The 19,161-nt window shown below is 36.4% G+C and overlaps 1 protein-coding gene across 6 annotated transcripts; it reads left to right on the forward strand.

Annotated features, from left to right (window-relative positions):
- Positions 1-2,822: 2,822 nt before the first annotated feature.
- Positions 2,823-19,095, forward strand: LOC127807719 (probable protein phosphatase 2C 39). Of its 6 annotated transcripts, XM_052345760.1 has the most exons (9): positions 2,877-2,968; positions 4,057-4,127; positions 4,705-4,775; positions 5,812-5,927; positions 14,127-14,183; positions 15,216-15,500; positions 15,586-15,862; positions 16,423-16,577; positions 18,807-19,095. In XM_052345760.1, the coding sequence occupies exons 4-9, from the start codon at positions 5,919-5,921 to the stop codon at positions 18,942-18,944; spliced, it is 921 nt and encodes a 306-aa protein (XP_052201720.1). In that variant the 5' UTR covers positions 2,877-2,968; positions 4,057-4,127; positions 4,705-4,775; positions 5,812-5,918; the 3' UTR covers positions 18,945-19,095. The 6 variants fall into 6 exon arrangements, with proteins under 6 accessions (XP_052201721.1, XP_052201718.1, XP_052201720.1 ...); XM_052345761.1 differs by lacking the exon at positions 4,057-4,127 and having other exon boundaries at positions 2,823-2,968; XM_052345758.1 differs by lacking the exons at positions 4,057-4,127; positions 4,705-4,775; positions 5,812-5,927 and having other exon boundaries at positions 2,874-2,968.
- The last annotated feature ends 66 nt before the right edge of the window (positions 19,096-19,161 follow it).

Here is a 19,161-nt window from a genome sequence, read left to right on the forward strand (position 1 = left end):
TTTGGTCCTTTCTTAATTAAGTTAACTTTAAATCTGCAAAGGTTCTTCTCATCTGCAAAGTCTGAAAATAGGTCAACTATATATAAATTTAAAATTAATTAACTATTCATGGTGGTTTGCAATAGATAAAATGTTGAAGAGTTATAATGAAATCCACTTACTAATTAAACAGAAGATTGATTTATTAGCTCTTAAGTTTGAGCATTCAAAGAAAAAGGTTTAAGACATTTAAGCATTCTTTTGAGTTGTATTTTTATTATTATTATTCTAACCTTCATCTTTGATATTTAAGAGCCTGTAAATTATTTGTTATTTTGTATTTAATTCACATACGCATGAGGATATTTCACGATAACAATTAGTGATTGTATCGATGTTCTGACTTCTAGATAAAAATTAGAGTTGTTATTGTTTCATAGTAAAACATTTAAATTTTAATTAGCTTGAAGAGAGAAAGCGTAAATCTTTAAAGTTGAACCTTTATAAATTTTGTAAATTTGTGTTTGATTGTGTGGTTATTTATTCATCTACATCCATCAACAAAAGCACTTAAAATCAAACTCATTAAAACCTAAAATTTCTTGATTCTAAAATATTAGGCTGCGTTCTCTTTGCTTTTCAATTTTTAGTTTTGAGTTTTGAATTCATTTTCAGTTTTCTGTTTTGATAATCTGTTTTTAGAAAATTGAAAACGCGTTCTCTTTGTCATTTTGAAAAACTATTTTTCAAAACAGAAAATTAGAAAATGCGTTCTCTTTGAAATTTTGAAAATATTTTTTTAATGATATTTTATTCAATAAATTTGATTATTAAGTAAATTATAAATATTTAATGTTAATATATTATTAAAAAAATATATACATTTTAAAGTTAATAAATTTTGTAATATTTTTTTCCATTACAATAATAAAATATGAATAAATAAATAAATAGATGTATTTTGAGTTTAGAGTTTGTTTTGAATGAAAACACTCAAAACAACTTTTTGTTGTTTTGAGTTTTCTTTATAATTTTTTTTTATTTTCAAAAATACATTTTTAAAAACAGTAAAGAGAACGCGTTTTCATTATTTTAGAAAACTGAAAACTGAAAATGACTTAAAAACAACAAAGAGAACGCAACCTTAAACTTTTATAAATCCCAATTCACCCCTCTTGACTTATTTTTCTGAGATAACAAAATTTGTAAAATTTTCTTATTTTTATGGACCATGCTATAGGTACAATATTGTGTAATATTGAACTACACAATGCATCATAAATGACAAAAATATCCTCCCGCCTTATCACCTCGCCTCACCGCTTTGGGTAAAAAATATTTTAATTATGCACCTTACCGTCTCACGTCGCTTCACCTCACTACCTTGGATGAGAGGTATTTTAAACATTTTAATATCATTATATACCCTAAAATATACATAATAATGTACCAATAACATTTTTCTATTTTTATTATGGGCATCTTTCTCTAAAAATGTCAAAAATTTTAAAGATATTAAAATATGCATATTCAAATTCTACCTTTGAGTTTGTAAATATTAATAAAAATGTTCATAATTGATATTAGCATTACTTTAATAAATTACATCAATATTTTATAAAGATTAATTAATTACTTATATAAATAACATTAATTTTTTAAATATAAGATATTAATCAATTAGGTTGCACTTTATATATAGTGGGGTAAAATTAATAAACACTCACTAAATTTTAAAGTTGTAATTATTTGCTCACTCAATTTTAAATTGTAACCATTTACTCATTGAACTTTACTCATTATTAACCATCCATCACTCGTTATAACCCCATCAAATATTACATAAATAGAATCTGACGTGGCTAACGAAATAAAAAATTATCCAATAAAATATTCATTTTTAGTCGAGTCAGCTCCCCGTCAGTTCCAAGTCATTTGCCAACTTATTTAAGTGAGTTTAATTTACTGGAAGTTTAGAGACGGAATTGAATTCGGTCTCTAAGCTTCCAATAAGTGACCAAATTGAATTAAAATTAAGGGTTTATGCTGGATAAGTGTTTTGTTTGAGGCGATAATGCATTAAAGATTGTTGATTTTTGGCATAGAAGAAATACGATTTTTGTAATTAGTTTTTAGCTTTTAGTCTCATTATTGAATATATTTTTTTATGAATTTCGTTATTCGTAATGGAGATAAAAAATTTAAATAGATTTTTTTTTATTTTTAATTTGCATCAGTAATTTTTTTAATTTAAATTATTAATTTAGTTTTTAACTTTTGATTTGAAAAGTAAGTGATCTTAAATGTATATAAAAAGTTTTTAATATGTTTCAAGATTAAACGGTGATGTAACGGGGTGATAGATGGTTAATGTTGAGCAAAGTTCAGTGAGTAATTAGTTACATTTTTAAAGTTCAGTGAGTGTCTGTTAAATTTATTTTTACCACGTCAGATTCCGTTAGTCACATCAAATTTCGTTAGTATTTTTTATTTGTAATATTTAACAGAGTTATAACGAGTGATGAATGATTAACGATGAGTAAAGTTCAATAAATAAGTGATTATAATTTAAAATTGAGTTAGTAAATAATTATAACTTTAAAATTTACTGACTATTTATTAATTTATCATGTATAGTGGGAGAGCACATACCAATAATACTAATACTATGTAGTATTAATGGTACGTTTCCCTCGCTCCGGCTCCCTTCCTACCTCGAAGCGGTGGGGAATGTCTCAAAACGAAGACACGACATAAACGGCCCGACATGACACGTGTTTCTCTTCGCCACGTGTTCACAAACTGGCGCTACATAAACCTGACACGGCACTGAAAATGGTCTTGCTGTTTGACACTTGTCTCCCCTCTCTCCCCCCCCGTACCCATAGAAGGGCAAACGGTGAAGGCAAATGATTCAACTACGAAGAAGTTTATAGCAGAAAGTATGGCGTCGTTGAAGATGGATGCCTCTGATATCCTCAAATCGAAGGTAATCCATATCTCCGTGCGAGCTTCATTTTCACATCTGGTTTCCGTGTTCTCTGTGATTTGGCCATTACGATAAGATTTACGAAATCGTTTTTCAAATCACGTTGAAAAATGAAGCAGACTCTGTCAAAATATAGGTTTGCATTAATCTTTTCCACATTTTCGTCTTTGGCTTCTGCGAATGCTAGTAGATTTCTCGGCCGATATTTACCTGTAGTTGCCTTAGAGGGGAAATGTTTGATTATATTAATCAAATTCTATTAGTGGTATGGCAAAAATTGTAAGAACAAAAGATGCAGATTAATGAGAGTTGTAGTAGATAAGAGGAGTCTTGTTGCGCTTTAGAGAAGGCTTAGATTTGGGATAACCCACCTTTGCCGTCTCTAAAGCACATCTTGTTGTGCTTTGCTTTGCACTTTACCCTTAAGTTCCGTAGGCCTTCTGCCCCTAAGTGTGCTCAGCTATTTAAAACACTACCATAAGAACCTCTAGAGACTCATTTATACCAAAGGATTTAAAAATGTCTTTGGATGAGGTGTTTGAGCAAAAAAAAAGTAAGTCATGAAGACCTCTGAATGCATTTTTAACCCATAAGGGGTCTCTTACAAATGATCCAACCACAAATGGCTTGAGTGCAATTTATCCAATATTTTTTGGTAAAGTATAAAATGGATAGAGGGGTATGTTGAAAAGATGAAAATTAAGAAGGGTAACACATAATGTAACCTGTCTAATTTTGACAAAAATACAAATCCCGTTAGTTAAAATTTTAAAGATCCCATATACCTAACCCCCCCCCCCCCCCCCCCCCCCCCCAAAAAAAAAAAAAAAAAAAATCAAAGATCAAATTTGGCCATAAAGCGCACATGCTATAGAATTAATAAATTTGTGTGCGAGTCTAAAGAATGAGATAGTTGTGTGTCATATAAAGTTTCTGCTACAAATCAGTATTTTACTCCTGTTAAAAGTCCAGGAGAAGACATAATTGGCACTGCATACATATTGAACACCAGTAATTCTTACTCTTGTTTGATTTCTAGTTACTTTTTCTGTTAAAGTTATTGACTTTATTTATTCTGGTTATTGCAGTATGTAGTTATCTGCTCCAGTTCCTCTAATTGACTGTGCATGTCCAGCGGGACAATTGGGTCCCCACTTTAGTACGTGTTGGCAATATTTTATGTGGAAAAAAATAAATAAAACAAAATTTTAATAAAGATAGTATTATGTTGAAAAGTCAAAGAAATTGGGATACGTGGAAAAGTCAAAATTATTTGGGGGAAATGGAATTTATAAATATGTGTATATTGTTTTAGATTTTATTTAAATGATAAATACAAAATTACATAAAGGGTGTAGTATATATGTGTGTGTGGATAAGTGAGGGGGAAAATGGGAAAAGGCCAAGTGGGGGTGAGGTGGCAGACATTCCCCCATTTCCTCCTTGTTTTCCTCGAGTGCAATTTTGTTCACCCCCTTTAACGGGGTGAACATAACTCCCAAGTATTTTGGGGGTTATGTCTAACAGAGGGGGCAGCAAGTAACAGAGAGGGCTGCCCCCTCTGTTAGACATAACCCCCAAAATACATGGGGGTTATGTTCACCCCCGTTAAAGGGGGTGAACAAAATCGCACTCGTTTTCCTCCTCCTTGCTTCCTTGTTCCCTTCTCTCTCTTCCGTTAGTATTTCTTCTTCTTCTGCTTCCTATCTTCTTCTCTTCTTCTTTTGCTGATTTAGGGCTTCAAGGGGTGTGGATTTGCAGCATCTAGCAGGCTTCTTCTTCTCTAAATTCGGTTTCTCCATCCAAGGCAAGTTCCTTCTTCTTCTCCTTCTTTGTTTGTGTAAGTTCCCTCCTTTTATTCTTGTTAATGCAAGTTCTTAACCTTTCGTCTAATTTAAATGCAAGTTCTTAAACCCTCTTCCTGTTCTGGAAATTTTCTCCTTCCATCTCCTATACTTGAAGCCCTTATTTTCGGATTTCGGAATGTTAGTACATAGAACTCTTATTTTTGGCAGATTTGCGCATGCTGTACATTTTGGGGTATAACTTCCTATGTTTATATCCGATTTAAGATCTGTTTGTTTCCTTATAAACTAGACTTCATGAGTTTCGATTTGATATATGGATTGAATTTTTTGGTTTCGATTTGAGCCCCCAGTGGCCTTGTTAATTTTTGCCAAAAAAATTCATAACTTTACTGTTCCATGTAATTCGACCTTGCTTGGGTTTTTGCAGTTATATCCAATTTGCAATCCGTTTGTTGCTCTGTAAACTAGACATCATAGGCTTCATTTCGGTATATTACTCAACTTATTTGCTTGTGATTTGAACCTGTAACAGCCTTGTTAAATTTTATCCAAAAATCTGGAATTTTACTATACTGCGTAATCTGCCTTGCTTCGGTTTTTGGGAAATAACTCATTGTGGTTATTTTTTATTCTGAATCCATTTGTTGTTTTAGAAACTAGAGATCCGGGATTTCGATTCGAGTATATTATTCATAATATTTGACTAAGTTATGAGCCTGGAATAGGTCCCCGAAGTTGCAGCTGAAATCTGTAAATTTTGGGAATTTGTTAATTCAAATTATTTCTTGTGTTGCTACACTTTCTATATTAATATCATGGTTCTTGCCTATGCAAAACCCTCATTTTGATAAATGGCTTGTATCTCCCTTGTTTTGCTAAGTTTTGTGATTTTCTTGTATTTTTGTGGAGTCTTGTTGGAAGCCTCGATAGGGTTTTGTTCCACCCTATATTTCTTAAGGAATGATGCTTTTCTTGGTTAGAGACTTAGTTTCATGCAAGTTTTTTGTGTTTCTTGTATGAATGGTTGCATGATAGATATTTGCGCACCTATTATTTTGCGCGGCAACGGTGTTCTACGTGGGGGAAAAAAAGGATATCCAAAAATATTGTGGAAGAGAGCTTGACACGGGCGAGCTACGGCTATGAGCCCGGTAAGTGGGTCTCGGTCCGCTGTTTAATGAATAAATTGAGATTATGTATGTACATGTATTTGTTATATGTGGGCTAAGGGCCGTATATGAATAGTGAAGTGGGTGCATGATTTATGTGTCTATAGTTGTGAGGCATGTCATTAATTATTGTAATTGTTGTGTGTAGCTCTAATTTATTCTAATTTCGATTATTCATGCCTCGATTCAATTGCTCGCACTTGCTTCATATATTATACTTGCTGAGCCTTGTGGCTCACTTTGCATCATTCCAGGTAAGGGGAAAGAGATCATTGGGTGTGACTTCAGTGGAGCCAATCACTGAGTAGAGTATGTGTACAGAGGTGTCTCAACCAAAAAGGTCCTTGGGCAGTTGTGTTAGAGAGCATGTTGGAGTAATTTTATTTTGTGTTTAAATTTGTGATTGTTTTTTTTATTTTTTTATTTTGGGTTGTATGGGTTGTTAAGCCAAAGAGAACGTTAACTGAAGAATGTTATAATCTCTATTTTGGACTGTTGTTAGTAAGTAAATTGGGGTTGTAACCATGTTGAGTTATATCTGTATCAATTTTGTGGGGACCTCCTTTCGGATTCCTATGCTAGTAGGATATCCGAAAGTGGGCCCTTACAGTTTTGGTATCAGAGAAAGGTTGGGATGAGAGGAGTCTCTGTACACATAGGAATGTCAGATAGTATTAGGGTTATGTTTAGTAGTTCAAAGTGAAATTCAATAAGGATTATGTTCTAATACTATTTGGTTGTGTAGGAAATGAGTGCCTGTCGAGGAAGGTCGTCGACTCGAGGCCGACGCCAAATTACCCCACTACCTGCACCTAGCACTCCAAAGGACTCTACCAGGGATTTACGCCAAGAGATGAATGAAATGAGGCAGACCTCGGCAGGTATTTTGAGGGTAGTGGATACGCTCACTGCCAATCAACTGAGGCAAGATCAAGCGCAACGAGAGACAAAGGGTGGTTCAGATGGGAATAACGAAGGAGGACAAACTCCAAATCAGGCGATTCAAGAAACAGATGGTAATGCAGGGAGTCAGTTGCTAAAGAATTTCATGGCACTCCGACCTCTCGAATTTCATGGAGGGGCAGATGTTTTGGTTGCAGAAAATTGGATGTTATCAGTAGAGAAGCACCTCAGGACAATGGGGTGCAATGAAGCACAAAAAGTTTAGCTGGCCACATTTCTATTGAGAGACGATGCAAAAAGATGGTGAGAGACTGTTAGACAGAGGCACATTGGTAGGGAGCTGACATGGGCAGAATTTCAGGTGTTTAACGGTAATTACTTTCCTGCGTGGGTCCGGGAACAAAAGACCTATGAATTCATTGAATTAACGCAAGGGAACAAGATTGTGGCCCAGTATGAGGCAGAGTTTATCTCTTTGGCCAGATTTGCTCCTGAGTTGGTGTCCACTGAAGATAAGAAGGCAACAAAATTTCAGAGAGGCCTACAAGCAGAGATTAGGTATGCATTGGCTGGTGCCAAGATTACGGATTATTCTATAGTAGTGTAGAGGGCCTATGCAATTGAGAGAGACATAAATGAGTTGAAGATGGGGAAAACAATTTTAAAGGGAGCAGACACATCTCATGGACGTGGCAATGACAAGAAGAGGAAGTGGGAGTCAGGCCCAGCAAGAAATACATTCGAGATTTTGCCATGTAAGACTTGTGGGAAGAAGCACAAGGAGCCCTGTCACTTTGCCAGGGGAGTCTGTTATCTTTGCAGTCAGGCGGGTCATGTTTGGAGGGATTGCCCTCAGAACCCAGACATGGCACCTGTCAGAGAGATGATTTGTTATCGATGTGGCCGAAAAGGCCACAAGGCCAACACTTGTACCCAGCCACAGCAGTATGGGGAGCAAAGGCCCAGAGGTCAGGGGCAGAGACGTGGTCAGAGGTCGGCATTACCTAGAACTCAGGGAGTAGCTCCACCATTAGCACCGCCTCAAGCACAGCTCCCTGTCGCTACTGATAGGCCCCATGTTCAGGGGAGGGTGTTTGCAGTGACAACAGCCGATGCTGAGAGGGGGAACGACACCGTCCAAGGTATTCTTTCCCTATATGGATTTGATGTACGTGAACACTAAGCTTGAGTTATGGAGAAAAAATTTAGAATATAAGGGATTTAAATTAAGTAGAAAGAAAACAGAATATATGGAATGTAAATTTAGTAAGAATGCAAGAGTGGAGGATGTTATAATAAAATTGGAAGACCAAATCTTACAAAGAAAAGACCATTTTCGATATTTGGGATCAGTGATTCAAAAAGATGGAGAAATTCACGAGGATGTCACACATAAAATTAAGGCATGTTGGCTAAAATAGAGAAATGTATCGGGGGTGTTATGTGATGATAAAATCCCATTAAAATTGAAAGGAAAATTCTATAGGACAGCTATAAGACCAGTTTTGTTGTACGGCTCAGAATGTTGGGCAGTTAAATACCAACATGAGCAAAAGACGAGTGTAGCGGAGATGAGGATGTTAAGATGGATGTGCGGCCATACAAGAAAAGATAAAATTAGAAATGAAGTTATTCGTAATAAGATAGGAGTAGTGCCAATAGAGGAGAAGATGAGAGAGACTAAACTAAGATGGTTTGGTCATGTGAGAAGGAGACCAAGAGACGCTCATGTGAGGAGAGTTGATGAAATGGAACAATTAATCAAAAAAAGAGGTAGAGGCAGACCTAAGAAGACTTTGAGGGAGACATTAAATTTTGATATGAAGTGTATGGATCTCAATGAAGATATGACAAAAGATAGAAATACATGGAAGTCTAGAATTCATGTAGCCGACCCCACATAGTGGGATAAAGGCTGGATATGTTGTTGTTGTTGTTGTTCTTTTTGACACAAGATCCACACACTCCTTTATTGCACCCCGAGTTGTATGTCATGTTTCCGTTCCTAAATCTTTATTGCCGTACTATTTGATTGTGACCATTCCGGGGGATACAAAATTGTTGGGTAGTGAAATATGTAGAGATTGTAAGATTAAGGTGCACGACGTGGAGTTGTCAGGTGACTTAGTGGTGCTAGATATAAGGGACTTCGATCTTATCTTGGGCATGGATTGGTTGTCTAAAATTATGCTAAGGTCGATTGTCGCCAAAAGGTAATTTATTTTGAGCTTCCCCAGCAGCCAATTATTGTGTACCGAGGCATTTAGCCAATGAGCTCCACTACGTTGATTTCTGTAATGAAGGCAGAAAGGTTGATACGCCATGGCTGTGAGGCATACCTAGCTTTCGTGACAACTGGTAAGGAGAACAAGGCAAAGTTCTCAGAAATTCCAATAGTTCGAGATTTCCTTGATGTGTTTCCTGAAGAGTTACTGGGGTTGCCGCCTCCAAGGGAGATTGAATATTTTCAATTGAGCTGATGCCGGGTACACAACCTATATCTAAAGCTCCTTACAAAATGGCCCCTAATGAATTGAAGGAGTTAAAGACGCAGTTGCAAGAGTTGATTGATAAGGGATTTATCCGCCCTAGTGCCTCACCTTGGGGAGCTCTAGTATTATTTGTAAGGAAGAAGGATGGGTCGATGCGGTTATGTATTGACTACCGGCAATTGAACCAAGTGACTATTAAGAACAAGTATCCGCTCCCGCGTATTGATGATTTATTGGATCAGCTCCTTGGAGCATCAATCTTTTCTAAGATTGACTTGAAATCGGGCTACCATCAAGTGCGAATTAGAGAAAATGATATACAGAAGACAGCTTTTCAAACTCGATATGGCCATTTTGAATTTGTGGTTATGCCATTCGGATTAACAAACTCCCCACCAGTTTTTATGGATTTAATGAACAGGGTCTTCAAGGAGTATCTTGATTGTTTTGTCATTGTGTTCATTGATGACATCCTAATTTATTCGTCAAGCCTAGAAGAGCATGAAGCCCATCTCAGAATAGTCTTATAGAGACTCAGGGAGAAACAATTATATGTAAACTTCAGCAAATGTGACTTTTGGCGTAGGCAAGTTGGTTTTCTTGGGCATGTGGTCTCTGGCGAAGGCATTTCAGTGGATCCCGAGAAGATCAAGGCCGTGGTTGATTGGCCGAGGCCTACTACAGTAACTGGCATCAAAAGCTTTTTGGGACTGGCTAGCTATTACAGGAGATTTATAAAGGGTTTTGCTCGTCTCTCCTCACCTATAACCAAGTTGACAAGGAAAGGAGTTAAGTTTGAGTGGAATGAGGCCTGTGAAAATTGCTTCCAAGAGTTTAAGAGGAGGTTGACTATGACTCCAGTGTTGGCTATTCCGATGAGCGGGGAGAAGTTCACCATTTATAGCGATGCTTCACATACAGGTTTGGGTTGTGTGTTGATGCAGGATGGGCGTGTCAATGCCTATGCCTCGAGACAATTGAAGAAACACGAGCTGAACTACCATACTCATGACTTAGAATTGGCAGCAGTGGTATTTGCTCTCAAGATTTGGAGGCATTATTTGTATGGTGAGAGGGTGGAGATTTATACAGATCATAAAAGCCTAAAGTATCTCTTCTCCCAGAAGGAATTAAATATGAGGCAGCGACGATGGGTTGAATTATTTAAAGATTATGATTGTGAAATTTTATACCACCCAAAGAAGGCTATTGTGGTGGCCGATGTATTGAGCCGACGTGGAGCTTCCATGGCAGCAATGATGATCCAAGAATGGATGTTACTGGAACAGATGGGTGAGTTGTCTATCTCTATTTTCGAAGAGAGCCCTGTGGTGTATTGTGCTTATATAAGAGTACAATTGGACTTAACTGATCAAATTCGGATCCAACAACAAAATGATGTGAAATTGGCATAGGTCTTGACAGATCTTGAGAAATTCATTCCTTTGGGATACAATCAGAGGGGCGATGGCCTGTTGATGTTTCAGGGGCAGATTTGTGTTCCAGATGATGAAGGAATTAGGCAAGAGATTCTGTCTGAAGCTCACAAGGCCCGTTACACTATTCATCTGGGTACAACAAAGATGTATCAAGCCCTTCGACGACAGTTTTGGTGGGACGACATGAAAAGAGATGTAGCCAAATTCGTTTTGTGTTGTTTGGTATGTCAACAAGTAAAGGCGGAACATCAGAAACCAACTGGTTTGTTGCAGTCCTTGCCGATCCCAGAGTGGAAATGGGATCATATCTCTATGGATTTTGTGACGAGCTTGCCTAGGACGGCGAAAGGCCATGACACAATTTGGGTGATAGTTGACAGGTTAACGAAATCAGCCCACTTTTTGCCAATCAAGAAGACTTTTCATTTGAACCGCTTAGCAAAGATATACATTGAGGAGATTGTAAGGTTGCATGGCATTCCATCCAGTATTGTATCGGATCATGATCCCAAATTCACTTATCATTTTGGGGAAGCATTGCATGAGGCCTTGGGGACTAAATTGAGATTCAGTACTACATTTCATCCGTAGACTGACAGACAAACAAAGAAGACTATTCAGACATTGGAAGATATGCTGAGGGTATGTGTACTGGATTTTCATGGAAGTTGGGATGATCATCTACTATTGGTGGAATTTGCCTACAACAACAGTTACCACTCCAGTATTGGGATGCCACCTTATGAGGTGCTTTATGGCAGGCCATGTAGATTGCCAGTGTGTTGGGAAGAGGTTGGAGACCGGGCATTATTGGGGCCAGAAGTAATTGAGCAGACGTCTGAGAAAATTCGGACTATTAGGGCTCGAATCAAGGCATCCCAAGACAGGCAAAAAAGCTATGCGGATAGGAGACAGCGTAACTTGAAATTTGTCGTGGGGGACCACATATGGTTGAGAGTGATGCCCATGAAGGGTGTATGCAGATTTGCGGTTTCAGGGAAACTCAGTCCTCGTTATATTGGTCCTTTTGAAATTTTGGAATGGGTAGGATCTTTGGCATACCGACTAGCATTGCCTTCTCAGTTGACTAGTGTTCATAATGTCTTTCATGTGTCCATGTTGAGGAAGTATGTCCCAAATCCTCAGCATATCATTGATTACCTAACTATTGAGGTCGGGGAGAATGTGTCATATAAGGAGATGCCTATGAGTATCTTGGAGCGAAAAGAAAAGTGTTGAGGAATCGATCAATTCTATTTGTAAGAGTTCAATGGCAGCATCACAGGTCGGACGAGGCTACCTGGGAGCTTGAGGACGAGATAAGGCGTCTCTACCCTCAGTTGTTTGACTGACCAGGTACGAATTTGGGAGACTAAATTCTTTGAAAGGAGGAGAAATTGTAACGACCCATTATCGGGTCTAAAATATTGTCATTATTTTATTTGTGTATAATGTGTTATTATTGGAGTAAGGAGTTGGCAATATTTTATGTGGCAAAAAATAAATAAATAAAAAAACAAAACAAAAACAAAATTTTAATAAAGATGGTATTATGTTGAAAAGTCAAAAAATTGGGATATGTAGAAAAGTCAAAATTATTTTGGGGAAATGGAATGTATAAATATGAGTATATTGTTTTATATTTTATTTAAGTGATAAATGCAAAATTACATAAAGGGTGTAGTATATATATGTGTGTGTGTGCATAAGTGAGAGGCAAAATGGGAAAAGTCCAAGTGGGGGGGTGGGGGGGGTACATTCTCTCTCCCTCGTGTTAGTATTTCTTCTTCTTCTTCTTCTTCTTCTCTTCTTCTTTTGTTGATTTGAACCTTCAAGGGATGTGGATTTGCAGCATCTAGCTGGCTTCTTCTTCTCTAAATTCGGTTTCTCCATCCAAAGCAAGTTCCTTCTTCTTCTCCTTCTTTGTTTGTGCAAGTTCCCTTTTTTTATTCTTGTTAATGCAAGTTCTTAACCTTTCGTCCAATTTAAATGCAAGTTCTTAAACCCTCTTCCTGTTCTAGAAATTTCCTCCTTCCATCTCCTATACTTGAAACCCTTATTTTCAGATTTCGAAATGTTTGTACATAGAACTCTTATTTTTGACAATTTTTTGCTTATTGTACATTTTGGGGTATAACTTCCTATGTTCATATCCGATTTAAGATCCATTTGTTTCCTTATAAACTAGACTTCATGAGCTTTGATTTGATATATGGTTTGAACTTTTTGGTTTTGATTTGAGCCCCCAATGGCCTTGTTAATTTTTGCTAAAAAAATTCATAACTTTACTGCTCCATGTAATTCGACCTTGCTTGGGTTTTTGCGGTATAACTTTTTGTGATTATATCCAATTTGCAATCCGTTTGTTGCTTTGTAAATTAGACATCATAGGCTTCGTTTCGGTATATTACTCGACTTATTTGGTTATGATTTGAACTTGTAACAGCCTTGTTAAATTCTGTCCAAAAATCTGAAATTTTACTATACCGCATAATCTGTCTTACTTAGGTTTTTGGGCAATAACTCATTGTGGTTATTTCCGATTCCAAATCTGTTTGTTGTTTTAAAGACTAGAGATCCGGGGCTTCAATTCGAGTATATTATTCATAATATTTGACTAAATTATGAGCCCAGAATGGGTCCTCGAAGTTGCAGATGAAATCTGAAAATTTTGGGAATTTGTTGATTCAAATTCTTTCTTATGTTGCTACACTTTCTATATTAATATCATGGTTCTTGCCTATGCAAAACCCTCATTTATCAAAATGGGTTGTATCTCCCTTATTTTGCTAAGTTTTACAATTTTCTTGTATTTTTGTAGAGTCTTGTTGGAAACCTCGATAGGGTTTTGTGTCACCCTATTTTTCCTAAAGAAAGATGCTTTTCTTGGTTAGAGACTTAGTTTCATGCAAGTTTTTTGTGTTTCTTGTATGAATGGTTGCATGATAGATATTTGCGCACCTATTATTTTGTGCGGCGGCTATGTTATGCATGGGAAAAAAAAAAAAGACATCCAAAAGTATTATGAAAGAGCGCTTAACATAGGCGAGCTACAACTATGAGCTCGGTAAATGAGTCTCGGTTCATGGTTTAATGAATGCATTGAGATTATGTATGTACATGTATTTGTTATATGTGAGCCAGGAGTCGTATATGAATAGTGAAGTGGGTGCATGATTTATACGTATATAGTTGTGAGGCATGTCATTAATTATTGTAATTGTTGTGTGTAGCTCTAATTTATTCCAATTTTGATTATTCATGCCTCGATTCAAATGCTCTCTCTTGTTTCATATATTATACTTGCTGAGTCTTGTAACTCATTTTGCTTCTTTGTGTCATTCCAGGTAAGGGAAAAGAGATCATTGGGGGCGAGTCCAGTGGAGCTAGAGTCACTGAGTAAGGTATGTGTACAGAGATGTCCCAACCAAAAAAGTCCTCGGGCAGTTGTGTTGAGAGCGTGTTGGAGTAATTTTATTATGTGTCTAAATTTGTGTTTTTTTTTTATATATTTTGGGTTGTATGGGCCGTTAAGCCAAAGAGAATGTTAACTGAAGAATGTTGTAATCTCTATTTTGGACTCTTGTAAGTAAATTGGGATTGTAACCATGTTGAGTTATATCTGTATCAATTTTGTGGGGACCTCCTTTTGGATTCCTATCCTAGCAGGATATCCAAAAGTAGGCCCTTACACCTCTTGTTCTGTGTCCAAGCCTCTTCTCTAATGCCAGGTTTTAGTGGAGTAAGAAGAAAACCCTTTATCATAAAGTACTAAAAAAGAAAAAAAAAAGTTTAGCAAATAGATGGAGGAAGAACTGGAGCATATGCCACTGATCATCAATAACCACATAGGGCATATGCTATCTAAAGTGAAAACTAGGGCATATGCTAGGCATGAGCTGAATTCAGCACATCATAAATTCCATCATGGGACATGTAGTCTTGGAATGTATATTGCTCATACAAGAGGAATGCTGTTTGCCTGGATTTTCAATACTTGGTTGCTTACCTCAAATCAGAAATGAAATGAATAAGCAGAGTATTCTGTCAGCACAAATGACTCGCATTATCTTTTCAAGCTTATCATGAAAGGTCTGCACTAACATAATCGAAAATTGCTGGCTAAGTGATACTTGATTGGTAATGGAGGAGCATATATAGCAGTGGACGGTGGAATTATTATAAAATTGTTACACTTGGAGGGTAAATTTTCTTCCTTGTATTTCTCTCCCTGTTTACATAGTTCTATGTTTTAATTTATCTTGACACTTCTTGCTGAGGTTGTGGCTTTTATTGAGATGGAAGATAATTTTATAATATTGATTGGTTTTATATGCTTCTAGGTCCACTGTGAAGAGGATGATAGAACTTGAGATTGTGACTTTTATTGAGATAGAGATAATTTTATAAAATTCACTGATTTTATAAGTTTCTAGGTCCACAATGAAGATGGAACTTATGAAGAGGATGATGGCTTAGGATACTTAGAAGATGATGATGGAAGAGATGTAGAAAATGACAAGCTTATTCGTCAGCACGTTACACATGGATTTCATTTGGTTGAGGGGGAAATGGGTTACAAAATGGAGGATTATATAGTGGCAAAGAACAAAGAAGTGAATGGTTGTGAACTGGGTTTATATGCCATTTTTGATGGTCATGGTGGTCGTGATGTTGCAGAATATTTGCAAAACCATTTGTTTGAGAGAATATTGAAAGAGGTAGCAGTATTGTTTGTGTGGGTATTTATACCTTTATATTATTTTCATATTTGCTCTGTAGCTGATTCTGTCATGTTCTTTTTAGCCTGATTTCTTCACAAGCCCAAAAGCTGCAATTAAGAGAGCATACAGAGATATAGATAACGAGATATCCAAGAACATAGATGGTTCGCGGGGATCAACAGCAGTAACGGCAATTTTAATCAATGGAGAGAAACTAATTGTAGCCAATGTTGGTGATTCCCGAGCAATCTTATGCAGAAATGGTGCAGCAAAAGCAATACAAATAACTGTTGATCATGAGCCACAAAAAGAGAGGGAGATGGTTGAGAGGAGAGGAGGATTTGTCATACAGATGCCAGGTACATTTAAAAGACTGGCTTCTTCTATATATTCATCTTATATGGAAATTGGATGTTATTTTGTATATATGTGTGCTGTTCGATCTAGTAACTATTGATCCAAGGGACGCCGGATTCTAGAATATAAGTTGATGCCTGACAAAGATAGGATGCTTTATTTCAATTCACAAGACCAGTAATTTAACTTGATGTCATCCTGACAAAGGCAGAATGCTGGATTTATGAGTCACAATAACATTAATCTTCTTTCTTATGGCTCCAAGCTTCAGATGGTTCTAATAATTGATTGTCTTGCCAAAAAATGAATAAAAATGTGTGATCACATATTTTTTTTCCTAGAAGTATCACTATTACAATATCACTCAAACCCTCTCCATTTCTTTCTTTCTTTTCCAGTGTTTTGAAATTCTTGAGGTTGAAAATAGCAGCATAATGTGTAGATGGATGAGTATTCTACATACCTATCATTGTACCTATCAACATGTCTGTTTTCTGTTTTTCCAGACAATTAGGTATCTACTTTTGTTCTTAACTGACATACAAATACATACTTGGCTTAGGTGATGTGCCACGTGTCGATGGAAAACTTGCAATGACAAGGGCATTCGGTGATGAAAGTCTAAAGGAGCACATTACTGCAGAACCAGATACAGTGATTGAGATGATAGATGCAGATACTGAATTTATAATATTGGCAAGTGATGGTGTATGGAAGGTAAGGTTGGCTTGGGTTTGAATTTATGTCAATCGCGGCTTCTACAATCTATTTATTAATGCAATCTCATCACATTCTTCTTTTATCTTCTATTGATTCTACCTTATTGTTTTGGTAATCTACTAGTAGCTATAGTCGTGCTCTGATATAAGAGGAAACAAGAGCTTTTTTCTCCTTTGGTTTTGTGTCTCATTTTACATGAACCATTTGAGTAATGACCACTAAAACAGTGATTCCTTCCAAATTAATGCATATTAGGCAGAAGATTTTATTGAAGGTGAAATTGTTATTGTTGTAGTGGGGGTCACCTCATGATGGACCAGCACCATGTACAATGACTTGATGTGCTCTTTTAGTTAGCTTAAAAATGAACAATATTTGTAATTTTCTAGAAATCCAAGAGAAACTCAAAAAAATTGGAAACATGTAGAAATGTTTACAAAGATGATTCAAAAATTACATAAACACATTCTTGGAAAACTACATAAACACATAAATTAAATAATTATACATGCTTGGAAAACTAAATAGAATAGTTGGATATTGAGGGAGGTGGTCAGATGTATGGAGTTATTAAGGTAAGAACTATGGGGAAATGAAGGTATTAGTTAAGTACATGATTTAAAATCAAGGAGGACTAGTCTCTTTCCTTCTTTTCCTTTTCCTTCTCTTACAGCTGGCAACATTGTCTAAGCTTAAATTACCTTATGTTTTCTTTTCTACCTCTTGGGACTAAACACATTCGAGACCAACAATAGTCTTTTTTGTTTCTTTTCTATTGAACTGTCTTTTCTTCATTTCTCTTTCTTCTTCTATGTGGTAAGTGTATGTGAGAACCTCTAGCATGAGGTGTATTCTCCAGGAATGAGGTATAAATATGTGGTAGCAGCCTGAAGTACAAAGGTGATAGCATGCAACAAATTCTCCAAAAGGTATTATGCGGGGATCGCCTTTTGAAATCATTGTGCAAAAAGTGGCGCACACACTCTTCCATTCAAGTGTTTGATTTCCTTCATTCAGAACTCCTTTAAGTATGTTCATCAAAAAATTCATCCATCCAGCTAAGGTATAGGAGAGGGGCCACCTCTTGAGGTCATAGTGCCCAAAGTATTATACAGAAAAATCCACTAAGATACTGCCTAAATTGTTCTTGGGGGTCACCTTTTTAGGCCATATTGTATTAAGTGCTACAGAATTCTTGACCTATGTCCTTAATTAAAAGAGTATCCAGCTAAGGTGTCTTGTTGGGGCTCACTGGAGGCCATGGTGCTCAAAAGTGCCACATAGGAATGAATCCTTTACAATGTATATCAGTGGACGAAAATAAAAAAGAAAAGGAGAATTAATTATCCTATGTACCTGCAAAATGCATGTACTAAGTTTTGCCATTTTATTCTCTTTTTCTTTCCATTGAAAAATATACCTGTCCCAATCATAGTCTTTCTTGGATGGTGCACTTTTCCATTTTTCAGTTGATACAGCCAAGGTGTTCTAATGGCGGACTTCTCTCAAGGCTGTATTGCTCAGAAGGTCATGCAACAATCCCTTAAAGCTATGCACCAGTCTATTACAAGAATGCATATCCTGCATCTGATTAGTTGGTGTTTTGCATCCATTGCAAAAGGTTCACAGGAATATGGATTTGTTTTGTTTTGAGAGAATGTTAATTTTGTTATGCAAATGGAGAATCTTTTACTTGCCTGCCCTATTTGCCTATGAATTGGTTTAAAGTATAATTATCTCTTTGTATTTTAATTTTCATGTCATCTAACTTACATGGAATGTTGCCTTAATCCTTTAGAAATCCTTGCCCATTGAATCCTGTATCATTCAAATTCTCCCTGATCACTACTACTAATCATTCTACCATTCATTTGGAGCTCTACTCATTTAGTTGCTTACCAAGATCCAATAGCTCATCGTAATTATTGCGTTCAAAATATCAGAGTGATAGGAAGTAGTTGTTTTGTTTTAGAGGAGACTTTTTGGAGAAGGTTTCATGAATAAAGATGCCGCCTTCTTTTGAAGTCCTTGTATATTAGTTTCCTAGTTTGGAACATTTCATATTTTTCAACATATTGCCTATGTTGTATTATGTTTATAATCAAATCCATTTAGTTAAGTCCTATATGATCATATGGCATGCTTGGGCAACTTCTTCAGGTATTTTTGCTGTCGTATTTGATCAAATAATCAGTGTATTTCATTTGCGCATTTGCTTGAATGCAGGTGATGTCAAACCAAGAGGCTTTTGATTGCATCAAAGGTCTGAGCAATGCCCAAGAAGCATCCAAGAAGCTGGTTGAAGAAGCACTACGCAGGGAGAGCTATGATGACATCTCCTGCATTGTTGTCATGTTCCGCTGATTCACTTGTCGCAGGATTCTTACGAGTAAGGAAACTTGACCGCTTTATCAGTTTACAGTATAATACAAACCCAAGAAACAATTTCCATGAGAGGTTTTCTGGTGTTGCTTTCAATATTAAGTTCATGTTAAATGCAAGAAATTTTGAGGAATTATTTTTCTTATTATGTGAACGTTATTGATAATAGAGACAGCTGGATATCTAAAATTCATGGCCC

This window comes from Diospyros lotus, chromosome 8 (genome assembly GCF_014633365.1).
Source record: "Diospyros lotus cultivar Yz01 chromosome 8, ASM1463336v1, whole genome shotgun sequence".
Taxonomy (NCBI): Eukaryota; Viridiplantae; Streptophyta; class Magnoliopsida; order Ericales; family Ebenaceae; genus Diospyros; species Diospyros lotus.